This window comes from Symphalangus syndactylus, chromosome X (genome assembly GCF_028878055.3).
Source record: "Symphalangus syndactylus isolate Jambi chromosome X, NHGRI_mSymSyn1-v2.1_pri, whole genome shotgun sequence".
In the NCBI taxonomy this organism is placed as follows: domain Eukaryota; kingdom Metazoa; phylum Chordata; class Mammalia; order Primates; family Hylobatidae; genus Symphalangus; species Symphalangus syndactylus.
Window position 1 is genome coordinate 72,816,314 of NC_072447.2, and position 27,661 is coordinate 72,843,974.

At 40.9% G+C, this 27,661-nt stretch overlaps 1 protein-coding gene across 4 annotated transcripts in view; it reads right to left on the bottom strand.

Moving 5' to 3' along the window:
• Positions 1-18,727: 18,727 nt before the first annotated feature.
• ZC4H2 (zinc finger C4H2-type containing) overlaps positions 18,728-27,661 on the bottom strand; it is a 122,407-nt gene continuing 113,473 nt past the window's right edge. For 3 of the 4 annotated variants that reach the window (XM_055267821.2, XM_063635301.1, XM_055267820.2), the window contains 4 exons: positions 24,387-24,558; positions 22,650-22,822; positions 21,632-21,794; positions 18,728-20,489 (listed from right to left, as the gene is read on the bottom strand). In XM_055267821.2, the coding sequence (XP_055123796.1) occupies positions 20,376-20,489; positions 21,632-21,794; positions 22,650-22,822; positions 24,387-24,542 (606 nt within the window). In that variant the 5' untranslated portion in view covers positions 24,543-24,558 and the 3' untranslated portion in view covers positions 18,728-20,375. The remainder of the gene's footprint in view (positions 20,490-21,631; positions 21,795-22,649; positions 22,823-24,386; positions 24,559-27,661) is intronic. The other variant, XM_055267822.2, reaches the window with a different exon arrangement.

A 27,661-nucleotide genomic window follows, 5' to 3' on the forward strand; every position in this document is an offset into this window, starting at 1 on the left:
CTAGGGCTGGGGCTAAGTGCTGTCAGCCTCCTTGCATAGAAGAGTGACCTTTACTCCTGTTCCCAACAAGTTCCTCATCTCCATCTGAAACCACATCAGCCTGGACTTTATTGTATATATCACTATCAGCATTGTGGTCAAAGCCATTCAACAAGTCTCTAGTAAGTTCCAAACTTTCCCACATCTTCCTATCTTCTTCTGAGCCCTTGAAACTGTTTCAATCTCTGCCTGTTACCTAGTTCCAAAGTTTCTTCTACATTTTCTGGTATCTTTACAGCAGGATCCCACTACCCAGTGCCAATTTACTGCATTTTTCTGTTCTCATGCTGCTAAGAAAGATGTACCTGAGACTGGTTAATTTATAAAGGAAAGAGGTTTAATTGACTCACAGTTCCACATGGCTGGGGAGGCTTCAAAATCATGGCAGAAGGTGAATGAGGAACAAAGATACGTCTTACATGGTGGTGGTAGGCATGAGAGAGGGTGTGCAGGGGAACTCCCCTTTATAAAACCGTCAGATCTCATGAGACTTATTCACTATCATGAGAATAGCACAGGAAAGACCCACCCCCATGATTCAATTACCTCCCACCAAGTCCCTGTCATGACATGTGGGAATCATCGGAGCTACAATTCAAGACGAGATTTGGGTGGGGACACAGCCAAACTGTATCAAATAGTGATGCTATTTTGATGGAAATTCCATTGACTCTGTAGATTGCTTTTGGGAGTATGGTCATTTTCACGATATTGATTCTACTTATCCATGAGCATGGGATGTGTTTCCACTTGTTTGTGTCATCTATGATTTCTTTCAGCAGTGTTTTGTAGTTTTTCTTGTGGAGATATTTCACCTCCTTGGTTAGGTATATTTCTGAGTATTTTATTTTTTGCAACTGTTGTAAAAGGGATTGACTTCTTGATTTGTTTATCAGCTTGGTCGCTGGGGCTGTATAGTAGTGCTGCTGATTTGTGTACATTGGTTTTGTATCCTGAAACTACTGAATTCATTTATCAGGTCTAGGAGCTTTTTAGATGAGTCTTTAGGGTTTTTTAGGTATGTGATCATATTATCAGTGAACAGTGAGAATTTGACTTTCTCTTTGCTGATTTGGATGCCCTTTATTTCTTTTCTTTTTCTTTCTTTTCTTTTCTTTTTCTTTTTTTTTTTTTGAGACAGAGTCTCACTCTGTCATGCAGGCTGGAGTGCAGTGGTGTGATCTTGGCTCACTGCAGCCTCCATCTCCCAGGTTCAAGCTATTCTCCTACCTCGGCCTCCCAATTAGTTGGGATTACAGGCATGTCTCACCACACCCAGCTAATTTTTTTGTAGTCTTAGCAAAGATGGAGTTTCTCCATGTTGGCCAGGCTGGTCTCAAGCTCCTGACCTCAAATGATCCACCTGTCTTGGCCTCCCAAGGTGCAGGGATTAGAGTCGTGAGCCACCATGCCTGACCTGGATGTCCTTTATTTCTTTCTCTTCAATTGCTTTGGCTAGGATCTCCAATACTAGGTGGTGAATGTGGGGATTCTTGTCTTGTTCCAGTTCTCAGAGGGAATAATTTCAACTTTTCACCATTGAGTATAATGTTGGCTGTGAGTTTGTCATAGATGGCTTTTATTACATTGAGGTATGTCCTTTCTATGCAAACATTGTTGAGAGTTTTCATCATAAAGCGATGCTGGATTTTGTCAAATGCTTTGTCTGCATCTATTGAAATAATCATATAATTTTTGTTGATAATTCTCTTTATGTGATGTATCACATTTATTGACTTGCATATGTTAAACCATCACTGCATCACTGGGATAAAACCCACTTGATTGTGGTATATTATCTTTTTGATATGCTGTTGAATTTGGTTAGCTAGTATTTTGTTGAGGATTTTTAAATCTATGTTCATCAGGGATATAGCTGTGTAGTTTTCTTTTTTGGTTTAATTCTTTCCTAACTTTTTGATCTAGGCATTTAATACTGTGAACTTTCCTCTAAGCATCATTTTTGCTGAATCCCTGAGGTTTTGATAGATTGTGTCACTGTTATTCTGCTCAAATAATTTTTAAATTTCCATTTTGATTTCATTGCACACTCAAAGCTCATTCAAGAGCAGATTATTTAATTTCCCCATGTATTTGTATAGTTTTGTGGGTTCCTTTTGTAGTTAATTTACCGTTTTGTTTCACTGTGATCAAAGAGGATACTTGATACTTGATATAATTTTCTTAAGTTTATTGAGACTTGTTTTGTGACCTATCATATGGTCTACCTTGGAGAATCTTCCACGTGCTGAAGAAAATACTGTATACTCTGCAGTTGTTGGATAAAATGCTCTGTAAATATCTGTTAAGTCCATTTGTTCTAGGGTATAGTTTAAGTCCATTTTTTCTTTGTTGACTTTCTGTATTGATAATCTGTCTAGTGCTGTCAGTGGCGTGAAGTCCCCGCCATTATTTTGTTGCCGTCTATCTCATTTCTTAGGTCTAATAGTAATTGTTTTATAAATTTGGGATCTCCAGTGTCAGGTGCATATATATTTAGGATTGTGATATTTTCCTGTTGGACTAATACTTTTATCATTTATTGCCCTTTTTTTTTTTTTTTTTTTTTTTTACTGTTGTTGCATCAAAATCTCCTTTGTCTGATATAAGAATAGCTACTCCTGCTCAGTTTTGTTTTCCATTTGGGTAGAATATCTTTTTCTTCCCCTTTACCTTAAGTTTATGAGTCCTTATGTGTTACATGAGTCTCTTGAGGACAGCAGAGACTTTGTTGGTGGATTTTTTTTCCATTCTGCCATTCTGTATCTTTCAAGTGGAGCATTTAGGCAATTTACATTCTATGTAACTATGGAGATGTGAGGGGCTGTTCTATTAATTATGCTAGTTGTTGCCTTAATACTTTGGTTTATTTTGCATTGTGATATTGTTTTGTAGGCCTTGTGAGATTTATGCTTTAAGGAGGTTCTATTTTGGTGTATATCAAGCTTATGTTTCAACATTTAGGGCTCCTTCTAGCATTTCTTGTAGTATTGGCTTAGTAATGGTGACTCTCTCAGCCTTTCTTGGTCTGAAAAATACTTTATCTCTTCTTCATGTATGAAGCTCAATTTTGCTGAATACAAAACTTTTGGCTGGCAATTATTTTGTTTCAGGAGGTTAAAAATGGGACTCCAATCTCTTCTGGCTTACAAGGTTTATGCCAAGAAACCTGCTGTTAAACTGATAGGTTTTGCTTTATAGGTTATCTGATGCTTTTGTCTGACAGCTCTTAAGATTCTTACCTTTGTCTTGACTTCAGATAATCTGATGGCTATGCACCTAGGTGATGATCTTTTTGCAATGAATTTCCCAGGAGTTATTTCAATTTCTTGTTTTGATGTCTAGGTCTCTAGCAAGGCCAAATAAGTTTCCTCAGTTATTCCCTCAAATAAGTTTTCAAAACTTTTAGATTTCTCTTCTTCTTCAGGAATATCAATTATTCTTAGGTTTGGCCACTTTACATAATCCCAAATTTCTTGGATACTTTATTCATTTTTTTACTTGTTTTTGTCTGTTTAGGTTAATTCAAAAGCCTTGTCTTTGAGCTCTGAGGGTCTTTCTTCTACTTGTTCTACTTCTTCTAGTCTATTGTTGAAACTTTCACTGCATTTTGTATTTCTCTATGTGTGTCTTTCATTTCCAGATACTCTGATTGTTTTTTCTTTATGATATATATTTATCTGGAAAATTTTTCATACAGATCCTGTTGTTTTTTTTTTTTAATTTCTTTAACTTTGTTTTCACCTTTCTCTGGTATCTCCTTGAGTAGTTGAATAATCAACCTTCTGAATTCTTTATCTGGCAATTTAGAGACTTATTTTTGCTTTGGGTCCATTGCTGGGGAGCTTGTGTGATCATTTGGGAGTGTTATAGAACCCTGTTTTGTCATATTAAGAGAATTACTTTTCTGGATTCCTTCTCATTTGGGTAGACTATTTCAGGGGAGAGGTCTGAAACTCAAGGTCATCTCAGATTCTCTTGTCCTATCGGGTGATCCCTTGATGTGGTGCTCTCCTACTTCCCCTAGAGATGATCCTTCCTGAGAACCAGACTGCAGTGAACATTATTGCTCTTCTGGGTCTACACACCCAGTTGGGCTGCCAGGCTCCAGGCTGGTGCTGGGGAATGTCTGCAAAGAGTACTGTGATGTTATCCATCTTCAGGTCTCCCAGCCATGGATATCAGCACCTGCACTGGTAGAACTGGCAGGGAATTGAAGTTAGACTCTGTAAGAGTCCTTGGTTGTAGATATGTTTTTTGTGCTGGCTATCTCCAATGCTGGTTATGCCAGCAATACAGTTGTCCTCTGGACACACTCAGGACCTCTGGTTTGCCAGGATGTTGCAGGAAGTAGAATAAGGTATTATCTTATCCTTCCTAGGATCAGGGTTATCCTGTCATGAGTTGCTGTAATGATCTGAGTTTGTTGGCTTCCAGCCAGGCAATGGCACTTTCAAGAGACCACCAGAGTTTCTTTCCGTTGTGTTTGGCTATCAGGGTGGGCCGAGAAATACCATCAAGTGGGGACAGGGTTAGGTGGGTTTGGGCTCAGACTCTCCTTGGGCAGGGCTTTCCATGGCCACTGTGGGGGATATGAGAGGTGGTTCTCGGGCCCAATGGGGTTATGTTCCAGAGGAGATCTTGGCTGCCTCTGCTGTTTCAAATAGTGTGCCAGGGAAGTGGGAAATAGTAGCAAGAGGCCTCATCCAGCTCCCATGCAGTTGGCAAGGCTGGTCTCACTCCCTCAGTGCCCCATTCAGACCTTGCCCCAGGCCGTAAACTTCCCTGCTGGGAAAGCAAGCCTGGCTTTTGTACCTACCCCCTCCATATCTCCCCCCTCTGTCAGCAGAGGCTCCTGTGCTCTTGCACTCATATCTGCATCAGGTCCCACTCATCTCCCAGACTTCACTCAAGAAAATTTGTGCCCAGTCAAAACCACAACCAATTTTAATTGGAAGCTTTCTTCAGCCCATGACCCTTCCCGAATTCTGCTGGCTGCCTGCCCCAAGGGACCTTGTGAGGTATAGTCAGGGATGGCTTCATTGAACTTGAGCTGGAGACTGGGAATGCCTGCAAGGCACTTCCCACTGCGACTTCTGCTTTTACATTTCATATGACTCCTTAAATGCATTTCAACTCCAGGTAAGGTTAAACCCTTCTCCTATGATCTGGATTTTCAGACTCCCTAGTGGGAATATGTGTTCAGAGGCAGATTTTCCCCCCTCACACTTTGGGAATTCACAATTTTGCAGAATTTGCAGTGCTGTGCTGCTTCTTTCAAAGGATCTTTGAATTATCTGTTTTCCTGGTATGCTGCTGTGGTGGTTATAGCAGCAAAAGATTGTGGTGTGAGTCCCCACATTCTGTTCTGTCCTTCCAAGGGGGAGCTGTACATTAGCCCTGTCTCCTATCTGCCATCTTGTCCCTGAGTGTCTTATCCATTCTTTTATTGATAGGCACCTAAGCTGTATTTAGATTGGAGCTGCTATGGCTAAAACTGCTGTGAACATTCATATATAAGATTTTAATGGACATTTTTAATTTCTCTTAAGTACATGTCTGGTAGTTATATGTACTACTGGGATATAGTGCTGGGTTATAGTGCTGGTGACTATTTCATTTTAAAGGAAACTTCCAGGCCTTTTCCAAAGTGATTGATTTTAAGATTTTACATTCTCTCAGGCAATGTATGAGAGTATTGGTTGCTCCACTTCCTCATCAACACTTGATGTCATCAGTCTTTGTGGTGTGAGTGCAGATGTTTTTCTGCATCTCAGCCTTTGGGTTTTTTTGCTCACTTAGCCTAGAAAACCTTTTCTTCTTTGCTTCCACCTGTCCAAATTTTCCCCAGCTTTCAAAATGCTTTCTGCATGGATTTATCTTTAATTTCCCAGCCTTTCTTCAAAAGCTGAAAACAATATTGTATTCGCCATTCTAGTGGGTGTGTAGTGGTATGCATGGTCTTGTTTCATTACAGAAGTCAAACATACTTGTTAAAAATAAAACAATTCAGAAGTGTCATGTATAGTAAACGTTTCCCAGCTATAATTCTTACTACCAACAACCAACCCCTATCTCACAGCCCATATGGGACCCCAGGGAAGTGTTGGGTCCTCATTCTTCAAAGCTTTTCTCAAAAGGGAAGTCCCTGTCCTAACATCAGGGGGCTACCAGAGTTGTGTAGGGAATAGCTCTCTCTCCATGCCTCAGCCAGGCCTGGATTTCCCTCCCCTATACTAGATATAACCAACTTCTATTTGGGGTGATTTCTAGGGAGAAAAACCCTAGCTCCTAGCAACTGATTATATTGTGGAAGTCACAGTTCCCAATTAGCAAAGTACCTCTTCGTAACTACTCATTTGACCCCAGGGAAAAAAAATAACATCACTCAGGGGCTGGGATTCAGGTCTAGATTCCTGAAGCATTGACAAGCCTGCACTAAACCTCCTAGTCATTAATTTTATCTTCGTCCCTTGCTGAACATGAGGAGGAAGACTCTGGGCCTCAGGTTCTGAATTAAACCTTCTCCCTCATCGTGGCAATCGTTTTTTGTTCTCTTCATTCCCCCAGGAGCCCTTTTTCTCCCTTCTGAATTTTGGCTAAATCTCTTCCTCTCACAAATTCCCTAATGCATTGTCTTAGTTAAGACACTTTTGCCTTTACTATTTCAGTAGCCTCCTAGATGATCTCTCTGCCTTTGTCTCTCCCTCACGTCCACCTTCCATGTTGCTATGTAAAACTATTCTGAAGAAAAGGCCAAACTGTTTTGCCCAGCATGAGAACTGTATGTTTTTCTGCATTTCAGCCTTTGGGTTTTGTTGCTCCCTTAGCCTAGAAAACCTTTTCTTCTTTGGTTCCACCTGTCCAAATTTTCCCCAGCTTTCACAGTGCTTTCTGCATGGATTTATCTTTAATTTCCCAGCCTTTCTGCAAAAGCTGAAAACAAGCTCTCCATGTGAAGAATTCTGTAACATTCTCTTCGGAAATCATGGGGTTATTTCCTACCGAGTAGTAAAGTGGTTAACAACAAAAACTCTGAGGTTGAACAGATTCAAATTTAAATACTAATTCTACCACTTATTAGCTGTTGTATTAGGCAAATTAATTAAGCAATTGAGCCTCACTTTTCTTAATAATTAAAATGGGGAGGACAACAAAAAATTTCTATCTCTAAAAAGCTTTTGTGAAGATTCCATGAGAAAATGCACGTAAAATATTAGGCATGATTTTTGGCACATGGCAAGTGCTCAATAAATGCCCATTGTCATTATTCTCCTATTGTCTAGAGCTCAGGTGGGAAATCTGCATACAGATATGCAGTTGATTATTATAGAGGGGCTGTTGAAATCAGGAAGTGGATGATATCTCTCAAAGAATTTGTTGTAACATGCAAAAAGAAGAGTGCTGAGGTTGACACCTCAAGGTAGATCAGCTTCCAGAAAGCAGTCAGAGGTACAAGAATCTACAAAGAAGAATACAAAAGAGTGGCCATGGTAGGAGAAAGAACCTATACAGAGCACTACAAGAAGCCAGAGAGTGTCATCAGTGCAAGAGTTAATCACACAGTAGGCAAAGAAAGGTCAAGTAGGATCAACTCAAGTCCATTGACTTTCACAATGTGAAAGTGATTCGAGATTTCTGAGAGGTTCTTCATGGATTGGAAAACAGAGGTAAACTATAGTGATGGAGATGTGTATAAAGAAGTGGAGACAGTTGGCACAGACTATCTAGAAGTCTATGTAGAAGTTTGAATAAAATACAGAAAGAGAGAGGGTGGGATGTGAGAAACATAAAGTCTTAAGGGGGTGTCTCTTTTTCTTTCCTTTGATTATTTCTTTCTTTCCTTTTTTTCTAAAGGATGAGCACTAATTGAGCTTGTTCATAATCCAGGGTAAAGGTTGGGATTGGGGGAAAGAGGATGGATATGTCATGGAATTAGTAGGGCTTGAGTGAGCAGTAAAAGGTGGGTCCACACAAAGATTGAGGGATTGGCTTTGGCTGGTCCAGAGATGAGAAGGAAGAGTATGTATGGATACAGGAAAATGTGTCTCATATGTCTTTGACTCCCCAAAACTTAGCAATGCAGGGATTGATATGCACTTGACATGCAGTAGTCCTCTAGGAAATGGCAGAGTGGCAAAGTACTAAGGAAAGCTGTAGAGAGACAAGCTGCCAGAATAGGAACTTTTATTTATCACAAGAATTTCCCAATGCACAGATGATAAAGCCTGATATTGGGGCTGAGGAATGAGGGGCATGAGGGGGCAAAAAGCCAGAGGGTGAAGAGAGTTGTGTGTGTAGTATGCATGTGTGTACACGTATCAGAATTAGCAATGCATTGGAATGCAATTTACTATAACCTGGAAAACAGTAATTAAGTTGAATTAGGGTTAGTCCTGCTTTCCTTAAAGGCATCTCTTTCTTGTCATTGCTTAGTACCAAGGCGGCTGGAAGTAAGTCTGAGATTGGACAATTAATGGTGCCCCTTCCTACGGTCCCCTGTCTACTGTCCTCCACAATTGCAATCTAATTTAGGTGAAATCTGCCTGGCAGTGTCCTAGGGGAAGCAGTGGTTGCATGACCTGTGCCAGTTCTCATTTTGCTATCTCCAGCTTCAATTAGAGACCCAAACTGAGTGACAGATGAGAAACTATTTTTTAGGAATAAAGGAGCTTGTCTGTAATATGCTCCTGAAAGGCTATGTTCTCAGTCTCAGTATCTCAGTACCTACTGGTAGAGGAGAGTGGTCTAGGCAGTTGGGGATACAGAATCTGTTCTCTGGGAGTTCAGGTTTAGTGGAGAATGAAGGCAGACAAGCAGAGGAATCACTAATATATGTGCCTGTCAAGAGGGCAAATGCTAGCTTGAATACTGGGTAGGGAGAATTAACCTCCAGTGGCTTCTTATTGTAGTGTGTGACTTTGTCTCATCAATTTCCCTCCTCTCCTCATTGACTCTGAGCCAAGACAAGATTCAAACCTTCAAACTCCAAGTCTAGAGGAAGGGAATGAAATGTTATTGAGGACCTAATTGGTATCAGGCACTCTTCCAGGCACTTTTGGGATACAGTAGGATCAGACACACCCAAACGTAAAGACATTTGACCTCTCCGAATCTCAATATTTTTGTCTCTATGTTGATGACACTGAGTGTTGGTAGGAATATTTGATTTGTTTAGTTATTTATCAAACACTCAATTAATGCTTTTGATGTTCACTTTATAAATATTAACCCATTTGTTCTCCATAACAATCCAATAAAGTAGATTCTACTATTATCTCCATTTTACAGATTAGGGTACTGAGATTTCAGGAAGTTAGTGAGTTCACCAAAGGTCACATAGTTAGCAAATGGAATTTGCTGAGATTTGAATCCAGACTATCTGGCTTTAGTATCCATGCTCTTAGCGATTATACTATGCTGCACCCCATATGTAATTAAGTATGTGAAAGAACTTAGGAAAAAATCCACCACATTATGGGTATCCAATGAATGATGATTCTCTCCATCACTCTTAAAAATTTCACTGCTACCCCACAAAGCAGGTATTATCTAAATTTTACCAATGAGAAAAATGGGAGATCAGAGAAGTTTAATAACCTCCTCAAGAATGCACTGCTACTAAATAGAAGATGTGGGATTTGAACACAGAAACAATTGGCTCCTGAGTCAGTGTCATTTCCCTGTACTGTGCAATATGGAAATCACTGAAGTGCATGAGAGCCTAGACTACTGATGGGGAGTAGTTGTTTAAGGATGGACTTCCCTTCCCAGCCACAAGCAGAACAGAATGTAATAAAAAAGGGGAATTTTACTTAGTTTTCAGGAAGGGTCTGCGTCCTTTACAACCATTACACAGGTTAAATGGCTGGTGGCAGGTGAGCCTCAGAGTCTTCTCAATCTTCAGGAAAGGCACTATGACTCCTAGCTGTCTGCTTGCCCATTATGGGAGACCCTATACAAGGACAACCCCTCACCTATTGAACCCTCCAATTTTGCACATTTGGAATTCTGAGTAAGTCATCATCATCATCATCATCATCATCATCATCCTTGGCTTCTCAGGAAGCTAATCATCATTACTAACATCTTCCTCATAACTACCACTAATTGAATACTTTTCAGGTACTCTTCCAGGCGCTTAACAAGTATTAGCTCACTGAATCTTCATAACAATGCTATAAGAAAAGGACTATTTGAGGCCCAGAGAGGTTAAGTAACTAGCCTAACAGTACATGGAGTTGAGTTAATAGCCTTCCCCATGTTCAGCTTGGGAGATGTTGATCATTGTAAAGATATTGATAGTTGCTTTGGAAAAGCTGAGAGCATAATGATAACAGGAAACTGGACTTCAACAGCAGGATTGTTAAAATCACCTGACCTTTCCCTGTGGAATGAGGTCCTACCTTTAGTGTAAGAGTCAGCCAGCAAAGGCACTGTAGCCAGACTGCCTCTCTAAATTCCTCCTCTCTGGGCAGGGCATCTCTAGAAAAAAAGCAGCAGCCCCAGTCAGGGGCTTATAGATAAAACCCCCATCTCCCTGGGACAGAGCACCTGGGGGGAAGGGGCAGCTGTGGGCGCAGGCTTCAGCAGATTTAAATGTTCCTGCCTTCTGGCTCTGAAGAAAGCAGCGGTTCTCCCAGCATAGCGCTTGAACTCTACTAAGGGACAGACTCCCTCCTCAAGTGCGTCCCTGACTCCTGTGCCTCCTGACAGAGAGACACTTCCCAGCAGGGGTCAACAGACACCTCATACAGGAGAGCTCCAGCTGGTATGTGGTGGGTGCGACTCTGGGACAAAGCTTCCAGAAAAAGGAACAGACAGCAATCTTTCCTGTTCAGCAGTCTACACTGGTGATACCCAGGCAAACAGGGTCTGGAGTGGACTTCCAGAAAACTCCAACGGACCTGAGCAGAAAGGCATGACTCTTTGAAGAAAAACTAACAAACAAACAACAAAAAAAAGAGCATCAACATCAACAAAAAGGAGGTCCACGCAGAAACCCCATGAGAAGGTCACCAACATCAAAGTCCAAAGGTAGATAAATCCACGAAAATGGGGAAAACCCAGTGCAAAAAGCTGAAAATTTCAGAAACCAAAACACCTCTTCTCCTCCAAAGGATCACAACTCCTTGCAAACAAGGGAACAAAACTGGATAAAGAATGAGTTAATGAATTGACAGAAATAGGCTTCAGAAGGCGGGTAATAACAAAGTCCTCTGAGATAAAGGAGCATGTTCTAACTAATGCAAGGGAGATAAGAACCTTGAAAAAAATTAGAGGATTTGCTAACTAGAATAACCAGTTTAGAGAATGACCTGATGGAGCTGAAAAACATAGCACAAGAACTTCGTGAAGCATACGGAAGTATCAACAGGTGAATTGATCAAGTGGAAGAAAGGATATCGGAGAGTGAAGATCAGCTTAATGAAATAAAGCATGAAGACAAGATTAGTGAAAAAAGAATGAAGAGGAATGAACAAAGCCTCCAAGAATTATGGGACTATGGAAAAAGACCAAACCTACATGTGATTGGTGTACCTGAAAGTGACGGGAGAATGGAACCAGGTTGGAAAACACTCTTCAGGATATTATCCAGGAGAACTTTCCCATGCTAGCAAGACAGGCCAACATTCAAATTCAGGAAATACACAGAACAATTCAAAGATATTCCTGAAGAAGAGCAACCCCAAGACATATAATAGTCAAATTCACCAAGGTTGAAATGAAGAAAAAATGTTAAGGCAGCCAGAAAGAAAGGTTGGGTTAACCACAAAGGGAAACCCATCAGACTAACAGCGGACCTCTCTGCAGAAACCCTACAAGCCAGAAGAGAGTGGGGGCCAATATTCAACAACCTTAAAGAAAAGAATTTTCAACCCAGAATTTCATATCCAGTGAAACTAAGTTTCATAAGAAAAGGAAAAATACAATCTTTTACAGACAAGCAAATGCTGAGAGATTTTGCCACTATCAGGCTTGCCTTAAAAGAGATCCCGAAGGAGCACTAAACATGGAAAGGAACAACTAGTACCAGCCACTGCAAAAGGATACCAAATTGTAAAGACCATCAACACTATGAAGAAAGAGCATCACTAATGGGCAATACCAGCTAGCAACTTAATGACAGAATCAAATTCACACATAACAATATAAACCTTAAGTGTAAATGAGCTAAATGCCCCAATTAAAAGACACAGATGGGCAAATTTGATAAAGAGACAAGACCTATTGGTGTGCTGTATCACCAGACCCATCTCACATGCAAAGACAGACATAGGCCAAAATAAATGGATGGACGAATATTTACCAACCAAAGGGAGAGAAAAAAAAAAACGAAAAAGCAGGGGTTGAAATCCTAGTCTCTGTTAAAACAGACTTGAAACCAACAAAGATCAAAAGAGATAAAGAAGGGCATTACATAATGGTAAAGGGATCAATGCAACAAGAAGAGCTAACTATTCTAAATATATATGCACCCAATACAGGAGCACCTAGATTCATAAAGCAAGTTCTTAGAGACCTGCAATAAAACAGACTCCCACACAATAATAGTGGGAGACTTTAACACCCCACTGTCAATGAGACAGATCAACAAAACAGAGAATTAACAAAGATATTCAGGACTTGTACTCAGCTCTGGACAAAGCGAACCTAATAGACATCTACAGAACTCTCCATCTCAAATCAACAGAATATACATTCTTCTCAGCACCTCATCACACTTATTCTAAAATTGACTATATAGTTTGAAGTAGAACACTCCTCAGCAAATGCAAAAGAATGGAAATCATAAGAAACAGTATTTCAGACCACAGTGCAATCAAATTAGAACTCAGAATTAAGAAACTCACTCAAAACCGCACAACAACATGGAAACTGAACAACCTGCTCCTGAATGACTACTGGGTAAATAACTAAATTAAGGCAGAAGTAAATAAGTTCTTTGAAACCAGTGAGAACAAACACACAAAGTTCCAGAATCTCTGGGACACAGCTAAAGCATTGTTTAGAGGGAAATTTATAGCACTAAGTGCCCACAAGACAAAGGAGGAAAGATCTAAAATTGATACCCTAACATCACAAATAAAAGGAAACAAATTCAAAAGCTAGCAGAAGACAAGAGTTAACTAAGATCAGAGCAGAAATGAAGAAGATAGGGACACTCAAAAAAATCAAAGAAGTCAGGAGATAGTTTTTTGAAAACATCAACAAAATATATAGATGATGAGCGAGACTAATAAAGAAGAAAAGAGAGAAGAATCAAATAGACGCAATAGAAAATGATAAAGGGGATATCACCACTGATACCACAGAAATACAAACCACCATCGGAGAATACTATAAACACCTCTATGCAAATAAACTAGAAAATCTAGAAGAAATGGATAAATTCCTCAACACATACACCATCCCAACTCTAAACCAACAAGAAGTAGAATCCCTGAATACATCAAAAACAAGATCTGAAATTGAGGCAGTAATTAATAGCCTAGCAAGCAAAAAAAGTCCAGGACCAGAGGGATTCACAGCTGAATTCTACAAGAGGTACAAAGAGAAGCTGGTACCATTACTTCTGAAACCATTCCAAACAATAGAAGAAGAGGGACTCCTCCCTAACTCATTTTATGAGGCCAAAATCATCCTGATACCAAAACTTGGCAGAGACACACACAAAAAAGAAAATTTCAGCCCAATATCCCTGATGAACATCAATGCCAAAATCCTCAATAAAATACTGGCAAACTGAATCCAGCAGCACATCAAGAAGCTTATCCAACACCATCAAGTCAGCTTCATAACTGGGATCCAAGACTGGTTTAACATATCCAAATCAATAAACATAATCAATCACATAAACAGAACCAATGACAAAAACCCCAGGATTATCTCAATAGATGCAGAAAAGGCATTTGATAAAATTCAACACCGCTTCATGCTAAAAACTCTCAGTAAACTAGGTATTGATGGAACGTATCTCAAAATAATAAGAGCAATTTATGACAAACCCACAGCCAATATCGTACTAAATGGGTAAAAACTGAAAGCATTCCTTTTGAAAACTGGCACAAGGCAAGGATGCCCTCTCTCACCAATCCTATTCAACATAATATTGGAAGTTCTGCCCAGGGCAATCAGGCAAGAGAAAGAAATAAAGGTATTCAAATAGGAAGAGAGGAATTCAAATTGTCTTTGTTTGAAGATTACATGATTGTATATTTAGAAAACTGCATTGTCTCAGCGCAAAATCTCCTTAAGCTGATAAGAAACTTCAGCAAAGTCTCAGGATACAAAAATCAATGTGCAAAAATCAGAAGCATCCGTATGCATCAACAATAGACACACAGAGAGCCAAATCATGAATGAACTCCCATTCACAATTGCTACAAAGAGAATAAAGTACCTAGGAATACAACTTACAAGGGATATGAAGAACCTCTTCAAGGAGTACTACAAACCACTGCTAAAGGAAATAAGAGAGGGCACAAACAAATGGAAAAACATTCCATGCTCATGGATAGGAAGAATCAGTATCGTGAAAATGGCCATACTGCCCAAAGTAATTCATAGATTCAATGCTATCCCCATCAACTAACATTAACTTTGCTCACAGAATTAGAAAAGAACTACTTTAAATTTTGTATGGAACCAAAAAAGAGCCTGCATAGCCAAGACAATCCCAAAGAAAAAGAACAAAGCTGGAGGCATCATGCTACTTGACTTCAAACTATACTACAAGGCTACAGTAACCAAAACAGCATGGTACTGTTACTAAAACAGATATATAGACCAATGCAACAGAACAGAGGCCTCAGAAATAGCACCACACATCTACAACCATCTGATCTTTGAGAAACCTGATAAAAAGAAGCAATGGGGAATTTAATAAATGTTGTTGGAAAAACTGGCTAGCCATATGTAGAAAGCTGAAACTGGATCCCTTCCTTACACCTTATACAAAAATTAACTCAAGATGGATTAAAGACTTAAACCGAAGACCTAAACCCAAAAAAACTGTAGAAGAAAACCTAGGCAATACCATTTAGGACATAAACATGGACAAAGACTGCATGACTAAAAGACCAAAAGCAATGGCAAAAAAATAATAATAATAAAATTGACAAATGGGATCTAATTAAACTAAAGAGCTTCTGCACAGCAAAATAAACTATCATCAGAGTAAACAGTCAACCTACAGAATGAGAGAATATTTTTGCAATCTATCCATCTCACAAAGGGCTAATATCCAGGATTTACAAAGAAGTTAAATAAATTTACAAGAAAAAAACAACCCTATCAAAAAGTGGGCAAAGGATATGAACAGACACTTCTCAAAAGAAGACATTTATGCAGTCAACAAACATATGAAGAAAAGCTCATCATCACTGGTCATTAGAGAAATGCAAATCAAAACCACAATGAGATGCTATCTCATGCCAGTTAGAATGGTGATCATTAACAAAATCAGGAAACAACAGATGCTGGACAGGATGTGGAGAAACAGGAATGCTTTTACCCTGTTGGTAGTGTAAATTAGTTCAACCACTGTGGAAGACAATGCAGCGATTCCTCAAGGATCTACAACTAGAAATACCTTTTGACCCAGCAATCCCATGACTGGGTATATACCCAAAGGATTATAAATTATTCTACTATGAAGACACACACATACATATGTTTATTGCAATACTGTTCACAATAGCAAGACTTGGAACCAACCCAAATGCCCATCAATGACAGACTGGATAAAGAAAATGTGGCATATATACACCATGGAATACTATGCAGCCATAAAAAAGGATGAGTTCATGTCCTTTGCAGGGACACAGATGAAGCTGGAAACCATCATTCTCAGCAAACTAAGAGAAGAACAGAAAACCAAACACCGCATGTTCTCACTCCTAAGTGGGAGCTGAACAATGAGAACACATGGACACAGAGAGGAAAACATCACAAACCAGGGCCTGTCAGGGGGTGGGGGGCTAGGGGAGCTATAGCATTAGGAGAAATACCAAATGTAGATGACGGGTTGATGGGTCTAGCAAGCCACCATGGCATGTGTATTCCTATGTAACAAACCTGCATGTTCTGCACATGTGCCCCAGAACTTAAAGTGTGTATATATATATATATATATATATATATATATATATATATATATATATATAAAGGCAGCCACCTCTGGCACAAAACATGCATACAATTAATCTCTGCTGTGTGCGGCATATAGAGAATGCTACAGCCTAAGTGATTCCCAGATTGGAAGGCCTAGGTTCTAGTTATGGCTTTGCTCATAAGTTGCTATGTAATCTTTATTGGGCAAGTTGGTTCCCTTATCCTCATCTGTAAAATGTGTATGTTAATAATACATTCTTTACCAACAAAACAAGGTGAGCATGAAATGGAAATGTTGAAGAAAGTGCTTTCAATGTAAAGCAAATATAAAGGGTACCTTGCCTTACTTCTGTTACTTTTCTTACTCACCCTCCTCTTCCTTCTTCTCGCTCTCTCTCCCAACCCCCTTGTCTTCTTTTTCACTATATTTTTTGTTCCTTTTCTTCCTTTCTTTATTCTCCATTAACCAGGTCTTGGGTTCACCTGCAGCACTGCACTTAAGCAAAGGAAACACAGATTTTCGAGGTTGACAGACTTGAGTCTGACCTGGCTTTGCCCCTTCCTACTTGTTTGTTAAGCAATAACTTTACCTTTTTTGAGCCACAGTTCTATCACCTGTAAAAAGGGATGCATATTACATTGGTATCAAAGTAAATGTGGTGTCTATCATTGAAAGTAGCAGCAAAAACCACAACTTTTGCATCAATCTAATAACACCTTCCTTAAAATACAGTTGTCAGAAAATATGGTAGATTGTAAATATGGCTGGCAACAATTCCTCCCATCTCTGACATGTATGCAGCTCCTCCCCTCAAGACATGGAGTATATTTCCCTTATCCTTTAAACCTGAGCTGGCCCTGTGACTCACTTTGACCAATAGAGTGCAGAGGCAGTATTGCTATATGACTTCTGGTTTTATGCCACAAAAGGCCTTGCTGTTTATATGTGTTATATGTGTCCATTTTTACAGATGATAAAACTGAGGCTCAAAAAAGGTAAAGTAATTGCCCAGCAAGTAGCAAGGGGCAAAGCCAGGTCAGACTCAAGTCTGTCTACCTCAAAAGTCTGTGTTTCTTTTGCCTAAGGGCAGTGGAGCAGGTGAACCCAAGACTTGCTTAAGGGAGAATAAAGAATTAAGAGAAGGAACAAAAATGTAATGAAAAAACTAACATAAGGGGGTTAGGAAAGACAGAGAAGAAGGAAGAGAAGGGTAAGTCCGTCTGCTTTGGTTTTCACCCTCTTGGATGCCAGTTGCCAGGTAAAAAAGTCTGATTATTGAAGTGCAATGCCAAATGGAGAGAGGCCCTGGAGGATAAAAGACTACAAAGGTTGGAGTTGACATCCAGCCCACTCCTGTTCCAGCCACCCCAGGTGAGGTGCCAGATTAGAGTGCAGCCATCTTGGATCTTACAGCCTTAGTCAAACCGTCTGAGGCAAGACCACATAGAGCAGAAATTAGCCATTCCCAGCAAGTTCTGCTCAAACTGCAGAGTCATGAGCAAATAAATGATGGTTGTTTTAAGCCATTAAGTGTTTGTGTGGTTTGTTTCCCGGCAATAGATAAATGAACCAGAAAGACTACATGAGATAGTAGTGCCCCACCAAGTGGCTGGCAGGTGTAGGTGCTCAACACATGATTATTCTCTTCCCCTTCAAAAGCATCCCTAGGAAATGGCTCGCCTGGCTGTTGGTGCTCAGAGTTCAAAACCTGTTACTGTCACTACAACATAATTGACAGACCTGACCTCCACTGTGTCAAGGATGCAGAGCTATGGCCATGCCTCCTGTACTTTACAGGGACTCACTAAGGCCTATACAGGTTAAGGTGTACTCCAAGTTGCACAGATGAGTGTCCTCCCTTTGCCCACAGTGAGCCTGAGCCACTTCAAAAGCAGGCCTGTAGCTATACAAAACCTGGGGTGATATCAGGGAAGATGAGTAGTATAATTTTTGACTAGTGTTCCAATCTACCTAAACCCAGAGGCACAGTGGATAAAAGGATGTTAATACTTATGAGTGCTTACTATGTGCCTCACATTGTTCACAATCCCATGAAATAAGTGCTAATATTTCCCCATTTTCCAGATGAGGACACTGAGGCACAGAGAGGTTTTATTTAGCTGTTGAATTCCCTGACAAGCACAGAGACAGATTAGTGTACAGGATATTACTTAGGGAGCCCTTGGGATTAACATCTGTGGAAGGGAAGGGGAGGTAAAGAAGCAGGATTAGACAGAGGGAGATGCTTATCTGTGATGCAGTCTTAATGGCAAACTCAGCTTACTCTAAGGGAGCCCTGAAGCTGGGATATCCATTTAAAGTTGTTCCCTATTGTATCCCTATAGGCAACAAGGCCTTTATATCCCTGAATCAGTCATTTGACACCCAGTTCTTGATTTCAGTTCCAAAGTTATTTCAACCACTCTCATCATCAAGCCATTCCAAAAAGGAGAAAGGTTTTCTTAAAAATGATCATGGAGAAGAAGTAGAAAAAAATGAGCTCTGGAGTTGGACAAAGCTGGCTCCAAATCCTGCAATTTCCTCTTACTACCTGTTTAACTCTGAAAAAGCTTTTAAGTTTTTGGAAGTTCAGTATCCTTTTATTTTTTTAAATGGTGATAAGAATACTTAGCTTGTAAGGTATTTTGGAAGTCAAATACAATCATTTATATTAAGCAAATTGCATGGGGACCTGGCACAGAGTAGGTGCTAAATAAATGGAAATTATTGTGATAATTAGGTAAATTATTATCCTTGGTGCCTGGCTTTCTCATTTGTAAGGTGGAATGAATAAGAGCAAACAAGAGCTACCCAGAAAGGTAAATGACATTACATCTTTTGTATTATCCAATACACAGTAGATACTCAGAATTTACTCCAATGAATGCATGTTAAAAGGATTTGTACAGACACAACACTCTTACTTTCAAAGAGCAGAGGAACATTTTATATTGTGAACACATACACACTGTGGCAATGTAAAACTACTTAAGGAAGGAAAAATATCCCCCTCCCCAGCCAGGTACTGAGATCTGGGGCTAAAATTTTTTGTCAGTCAGCCCCCATCCCCATCCCTTATCTTCGAGTGACCTTACCAGGAAACCTGGCTTTGGTGGAAAGGAGAGCTGTGGGGCTTGGGGAGCCTGATGCCTTTTCTTTTGGGAGGAAAGGGCTGCACAATCCACAGGACAGGAGTGGCCAGCAGCTCTCCTGAACTGAGGCTACAGAAGAGTCCAGATCCAAGATAGCAAGGGATGAATGGAAGGAAAGTCCCACCCACCTTCATGTGTAAAGTGATTGGCATTTACTCAAATCTAAATCTTCTCCTCTCCTCCCTGCAATATACCATTGAGCATGTGCCAGAGTAATGGTTCTGAACAAAAGCCAACACAGATGTCAGCCTGGGGGCCCTCTCAGCCTAAGGAAGCCCCTACAGCTGAGCTCTCAGCCCTAATGACTTAGGCAGTAGGTTAGGCAGGAGATGTAGAGTTGGTCTGGCTCACTGATTTCACTGTGGAAATCTTCTACTAGAATTTGCAAAGACTAGATATTGGGGAAAGGTTCACTGATCTTAAGATCCCAAGACACACAGCCTAGTACCTAAGAATTTTAGTATATCTGGGAGACAGGAGTGGAGCAAGCTAAAGAATTACAGCCACGCCTCCCAAATGATTATGAAAAGGAGGGCTTGTCCAAGCTACCTCTGGGCCTTAAGGATGAGATGAGGATAGGAGCAGGGGGATACAGGCACCCAGCCTGTTGGAGAATCCAACGTGAAGACTATTGTCCCTTCAGAACCTAAGGCAAAAGTACAAGGAGGGGAAATACTGGGTCCTTTACCTAAAACAAGATATGGGCCTCCCCTGCCCCTCAGACCCTACAGCTCCTTAGGCTCCAGGCCTCAGGCACAAGAGATAGAGAATCATATCTGAGACTTTTGCCCTTCCCTTAGCTCCAAACAAGGGCAGAGGTTGAAATGTGAGTGGGAGAGAAGGGATCATCAGACACACTGTTTAGCACCTGAACCACATCTCTTCCTAAACCAGAAATCCCAAGAGCAGAAAGAAATAGGAGCAAAGTGAGAGAGGGGTTGTGCTTCCATCACATTAAACAGGAGACTTCATGGGGTTGGGCAAGGGTTGTTTCACATCAGGACATAAATGACTCTGGTCAAGGTGAGGGGTTATAATTAGCAAAGCTTCATGTGCTCTCCCTTTCTTTATTCATCCTGCTTCCGTTTCGGCTTTTTGGGGTTCCGGGACCGACTCTTGGCCTTGCATAGAGGGCATATAGGTGCATTCCGGTGAATTTGCTGGTGACATGACAAGCAGGCCTGGTGAGGGACACAGGAAAAAGAAAGTTAGTGTTCAGATTCTTCCAGGCAACAGCTTAGACTTCTGATTCCCCAGGGGCCCAGAAAGCAAAGTGACTTCCCATCAGAAGGGAGCAATAATCAGTGAGTAGACTCAAGTATTCTTGGATGCCATAGAAGACGGGAAGGAAGGACATAACTCAGTTCAGAGAAGGGGGTTGAGAAAAAGTATACAAAACTAGAAGATAAGGTAAAATGAGAACTACACATCTATTCATCATTATAATGAAACATTGTCTAACAGGTCCACTTAAGGACTATTTAATTTTCTAGAATAGCAGTCAACAAACATTTTCTGTAAAGGCAAAGATAGCAAATACTTTAGACTTTTTACATCATATGATCTTTGCTGCAACTACTCAATTCTGTTTTGCATGAAAGAAGTGATAGACAATAGCTTGCATGCATGTTGTTTGCAATAGCTTGCAAACACAGACATGCATGTAGGCCAATAAAACTTTAACAAAAACAGGGAACAGATTAGATTTGACCTGTAGGCTGCAGTTTGATGACCCCTGCTCTAGAAGAATGTCTGTTTGTTTGACTATTTACCAATTGATTAGGACCCAGGCTCTGTGATGTTACATTGATAAGCTGCAAATGGCTTTTGCCCAGTAGAGATGCAAATTACTTCTGTTTGGAAGAAAAAGTAACTATAAAGGTTACAGTTTTATTGTCCTGTGGGATGTAAACCAGTTTTGTATCTAACTTTGCAAATTTGTTTCAGCCTTCCTCTCCTTTCTTGACTATATAGATATTTGTTCCTCAAATGCTCCTGGAACCAGCTTTATAATCCTGTTGGTTCCCTCATTTATGATACATGCTCATTACATATTTGTGTAAGAGTCATTTCTAACTTTTAGAATTGCACTTTAGCAGGGCCTGAAGATCTCCCTGCATTCTAACACCTCTGGGAACATGGGGCAACAAAACCTGTGGGTCCAACACAGCACACCCATGTCACCCCTTCCACTGTGTCACAAGCAAAGGCTATTAAAAGAAGGCCCAGCATAAATAAGGCCAAAGACCCAGAACTAGCCTTCAGCGGCCCTTCCATGGGAGGATACTTTGCTTCCTCCACAACAATTACCCAGCTCACTTACCTTCATAGGTGGGGGCTGCTGCCTGAAGGTGGCCGTCTGCCGAGTGTCCTGCTTCCTAGCCACTTGGAGCTGTTGGGCGGCAGCGGCTGCAGCGGCCAGGGACTCAGGGATAGGGGGCTCCTGAGGTTCCGTCTGCCATTCTGCTTTCTGCTTCTCAAAGTAACTTTGGAGATGAGAGACACTGGCTAGATCATTCTGAAAGCAACAAGAACCTGGCTCCTCTTAACCAAGGGTTGAGCTGTGGCTCATTCTATAAGGTCCCCACACCTTCCCAAGCACAAGGCTATTGTCCCTGGGTACTAGGCCCAATGTCTGATGAGAAGGATAATCCTCTTGGTCCTTAGCTCTGATAGGCCAAGAAGACCAAGAAATCTTAGGGCTAGCAAGGTCCTTAAAGGGTATTCAGTCCTATCTGCTATCTCATGCTCTTTTGAGTATTCCTATTAAGTGTCCTAAGGCCTCTGGTGATGTATCTCTAAGAATAGGAAGCTCACAAACTCCACAGACACCTTGCTCTACCTTTATGAAATGATTTCCTCTACCAGGTCAAATTCTGTCTCTCTGCAAGGCAAGCCTAGTTTTTAACTCTGAGCCAGGAGATGAAGTCCCAGGCTACTTCCTGAAGACCAGGAAAGCTCAGTCTTTTGTGTTTCTAGAGGTTTCTAGATATCCCCTTCTAGACCCTGACTTGGGAAATGATCTCTTAAGAGTTATAGACATAGTCTTGTATTGTCAATATCACACAAAGAATTTAAAAAGCCACCTAGTAGTTGTTCTAATTCATCTAGTAATTCATCCAGTTTAATAATCCTCCTTCTGTTTTAACAAGCTAGCATAGAGACTTGCCCAAGATCACACAATGAGTCAGCCACTGAAAGGCCTGGGACTAAAACTAGGCAACTCTGACTTTCAGGCTAGGCTTTGTGTATGTATACATGCCCGTGTGTGTGTAGGTATGTAGGTATGTATGTGGGTCAGAGGGAGGGTATGTTGTAGGGACTGGGGGCAGGTAGCTTACTCCAAGGAAAGCTTCTCCTCTTCTTCACACAAGTCAGGGAGCCTCTGCAGGCCCAGAGTCATGCGCAGGGCATCCACATGTTCTTTCAGTGGCTTATACTCATCATGTAGCCTCCTTGTAGACTCTAGCAGCTTGTTTAGGTCATTCTCAGATTGTTTGATAGTGTTTTCCATCTGGAACACAGAGTGGAATAGGCACAGAGAAAAGATCCTAAGGTTCTCAGAGAGGCTCTATAGCTGAGTGAATAATAGCACAAGCTCCAGAACTTGTTCAGTCTATAGTCAAGTCCTCGATCTCCCAGGCCCTCTCTATGTAACTCTGGTCAAGCCTCAGTTTCTTCATCTGTATAATGGTGATAATCTAGTGCTTAACTCATGCAATCTTGGTGAAGATGTAATGATAGAATTCATATAAAGCACTCAGTAAAGGGGCTAAATTAATATTTACTGCTAAATAAATGGTATTGTTCAAATACAGTATCTTAGAGCTGGAATGTCCTTCAGAGCTCATTTAGTCCACCTTACTCCCATTTTACAGAAAACTGAGGCTCAAAGGGAAAAAGGGACTTTCCTGGGGAAATACATCTTAGCATCAAATCCTGCACAAAGACTTAGGGCTTCCACCTCCCAGGCCAGCAGTCTTTCTCCTAGATTAGTGATTCTCAAAATGTGCCCAAGGGATCAGCAGCATCAGCATCACCTGGGAACTCAGAAATGCATATTCTTAGGCTCCACCTCAGACATACAAAGTCAGAAAATCGGGGGTGGAGTCTAACAATATGTGTCTTAGGCTCTCAAAGTGGCTTTGATGCATGCTCAAGTTTGAGATCCACTGGCTTATATTCTTAGCCCTTCTGGCAAATATCTTCCTCATTTAACTGGCCCTGTATCATTGGTTAGCTGGCAGCCAAACTGTCAATACTTTACGAGATCTAGAATTCTGCGATCTCTAACACAGAAAATCCCAATTGCTTACTGTCCAAACCTCATTCATATTTCCTTTATGATCCTAGGTCTGACGACATCAGAAAATGAGTATTGCCACAGAAATGAGTTTCCCAGAAATATAAACTTAGTTCCTTCGAAAGTAAATTTAAAAAATATATTCCTCATGGTTATCGGTGATAAGGGTTTGAAAAGACCTTACTGGTCAGGACTGCCAACCTCCTTCTTTGTGAAGGAATCATCAGTACAGCAGCTCATACAAGTGTCCATTAAGATGCTGCTTGAATAACTCCAAAAGAGGGGAGCTTACCACCTTAGCAGACAGTTCATATTCCATGTTCCAAGAGTTTCCAAAGGAGACACCAATGAGGAAGCCCCACTTTGGTAGCAGGCAGAAATGATTCATTTGGTCTGACTGAAAGCTTGGAGCACTTTAAACTACATTCCAGAGGCAGCTGCCTGCTCTGCTTTTCCCCAAGACTAGCTCTCAACTCCCAGAATCCCAGAAAGACAGCACATCAAATCAGTACATTTAGAGGGTACTGAGTCCCTCTTATAGTGCAGAGAGGGAAAATGAGGCCCAGAGAGAAGGGACTTGTCCAGTGATACATGGTCAGTTAGTGACAGAGCCAGGGCTGGATCTCAGAACTCCTGAATTCTTCAACTCTACCACAGCCTGCACTGATGCCTGCTCCCCGAGCTTGGCCAAAGCCACATCTCAAGGAGAAGCCCTATCATTCACCACTACCTCTTTCTCCAGGGCTTTAGAGATAGGCTCCAGGCAGCCACGTACCACATTGATGTCAGCGTGGATCAGTCGGAGTTCCTCCACATGGGCCATCTTCTCCTGTAGCAGAAGGTCCATCTCCTGCTTGTATTCCTTCAGGTGCCTTTCCTCTGACTCAAGTGCCTCAAACTCAGCCTTCAAACGAGCCTTGATCTTCTCCATCTGCAGGGTCTTGTTCCTGCAATTTGCAAAAAGCAGGAAACAGGCCAGCAAAAGAAGGGAGAAAATAGAAATGGAGCCAGGACTCTTTTTCTAAGCCATCTTTACAAGCTTCCCCCTCGCCAGGCAGAGCCAACCTGAGGCCATCTCACAAAAGAAGGCCAGGTGCAGTGGCTCATGCCAGTAATCTCAGCAATTTGGGAGACAGAGGCAGGAGGAACACTTGAGCCCAGGAGTTTGAAACCAGCGTGGGCAACATAGTGAGACCTTATATCTACAAAAAAAAAAAAACAAAAAACAAAAAAAAAAAGAAAAAGAAAAAGAAAGAAAGAAAGAAAGAATTAGCCACGCATGGTGGTACATGCCAGTAGTCTCAACTACTCAGGAGGATAAGGCAGGAGGATTGCTTAAGCTATGATTGCACTACTGCACTCCAGCCTAGGTGACAGAGCAAGACCTTGTCTCGAAAAAGTTAGGAGATGTTTTCCTCTAAAAGCTCAGTGGGTCTCGAATGGAGTTAATTTTGTTCCCTTATGGGGCATTTGCAAATATGGAATGTTTTGGCTGTTAGATTGACTCAAGGAAATGTGTTACTGGCATTTAGTGGACATGGGCCAGAGATGCTAAATAGCCTCTCAATGCCCAGGAAAGTCCTGAACACAAAGAACTCCCACGCAAGAAACCAAAAATGATCTCTTGAGAAACTCTAAGGAAGCACTGTCCGATAAACTTACTACAGTGATGGAAATGTTTTGTATCTGTGCTGTCCAGTATAATAGCTACTATGCACATGTGGCTACTGAGCACTTGTAATGTGGCCAGTGCTACTGAGGAACTGAGTTTTGAATTTTATTTAATCAAACTTAAAATTTAAACAGCCACGTGTGGCTAATGGCTGTCATATTAGACAGCACAACTCTAGAGGGTGTGTTTATCGGTTCCAGAAAAGGAAGGGGAAAGGATATTGTGGGTAATTTCTTTCTTAGAAAAACAAAAACCTGGTTTTGGTCATTAAATCCCAATTGTATACCCTGTGGCTCAGGAATCCTATACTTGGGAATATATTTTAAGGAGGTAATTCAAGGAAGCAAAAAGTTAATATACAGAGATGTACTTTCTGGGCTTTCAGAAAAATTAGGATTTTTGACAGCCACTGAAGACTTGTGACATAGAAAATGTTGAAGATAAGATACTCGCTGAAAAAGTGTACACACTAAGATTACAATTTCAAAACATACATGCATGTGACTAAATAAGAAAAAGATTTGGAAGAAACACAGTTTCAAGGGCCTTTAATAGGATCATTTGAAGCCTGCCTCTGGGAAAGGGCTACAAAGTTTTGAAAGGGGTCCCCTCTAAGGCATGTTGTTGTCTTCCCACTGGTTCCCTACCATGCTTCTCAGGATCTGCCTAGCCATTATCCCCTTACTCAGATTTGTAGTATCCTTTCTTCTCCCTCAGTAGCTGATCTTCCCCTCTGCCCCAGTCTATCCTACGTGTAATCCAACTCCACACACTGGACTCTGGCTTCTGACATCAGCCTGCTTGTCTTCAGTCTCTCTTTTCTCAACATTGCCTGTGCCTCTTGCCTCAAGAGGTAGCCTTCAATGGCACAGAACTACAGAAAGAACTGTTAGGTGGGTAGGATGGTGGGAGAAGTTTCACTTTCTATACTGAGAAAACATCTTTTCATGTTATTGTATTTTTTTTAACCTTAGAAACGGGTTAAAAGCTGGGTGTTATCCCATTTGTAGAGAAGGGAATTGAGTGAGGTTCAGGGTGGTAACTTGCCCAGTACCACAGAGCTAGTAAATTAGATGTTGGGATTTGAACCCAGGGCTCTCTAACATCGAAGCCTACATACCATCCACTACTCTATATTGCCTTTGAACAGGGTTACCAGGCTGAAGGGCATAAAAACATCAAGGGTTCTTGTTATAGCTCATCAACTGTCTTGCAGAGGGAAGATACTGATTTGTATTGGTTAATTACTTATTTGCTTATTTCCCCATCTATCTAGACTTCTATTCTCCTCCTTTTCTAGGTTACATGAAGATAAATCTGAACTTTGCTTACTACCGTAACCATTTTACCGATGGGAAAACTAAGATTCAGAGTAGTATAGTGTCTCACCCTAAGTGTCATACAACCAGTTAGGGCAGTGCTGGGCCAAGAACCTATTTCTGCAGACAAAGTCATATCATAAAAGAAGCATGCACTTTAGACTCAGACTTCGATTATAAATCCTGGTTCTGCCTCTGATTAACTATTTGCTTTTGGACAACACTAACAACTGTATTTTAACTATATTTATTGAGCACTTACTATGTATTAATTATAGAGGGTTTCAATATATACTCAGTCAATAATTATTTATTGAATACTTATCACGTGCCAGGCATTGTACTAGGTACTAGGGATAGAGCAGAGAACAAGACAGTATATAGACAGCAAGTTTCATCTAATGAAGAAAATCAATCCTGAACACAAGGTTGTATGTAAAATCATATTAGTGGTAGGGAGGAGATGCAGAACGTGATAGAAGGATACAACAAAGGGACCTAACATAGTCTGAGAGACACTATAGGGTAAAGGGGACAGTCAGAGGAGGCTTCCCTGAGAACTGAGAATGTGAAATCTAAGCTGAGACCTGAAGAATGAATAGGAGTTCACTGGTGAGTGCAGGTGGGCACACAGGAGAAAAGTCCAGACAAAAAGAATAGCATGAGTAATGGCCCCACAGAAGAAGAATATGGCACATTAAAGGAACTGAGTAAAGAGCAGTGTGGCTGGAGCACCTACTGCAAGAGGGAGAGGGGCCTAGATAAAACTAGGGAGGTTGACAGGGCCTAAAACACAGCTTGGAGACTGGGACAAGTTGGGACTTTTATCCTTAGTGGAAGGGGGAATTTTATAATTTTAAGCACCAGAAGAGTGACATTATCTGATCATCTCACCTCACTTCCCTCAGCCTTGGCTTCCTCATCAGTAACACAGGAATAATAATAGCATCTACTTTACACATTATGTGGTGAGGATTAAATGAGCTAAGACATGTAAAGTCACCAGAGTATGTGGCACATGGTGGGCAGTCAACAAATGATAGGGTCCTTCTTTCTCCA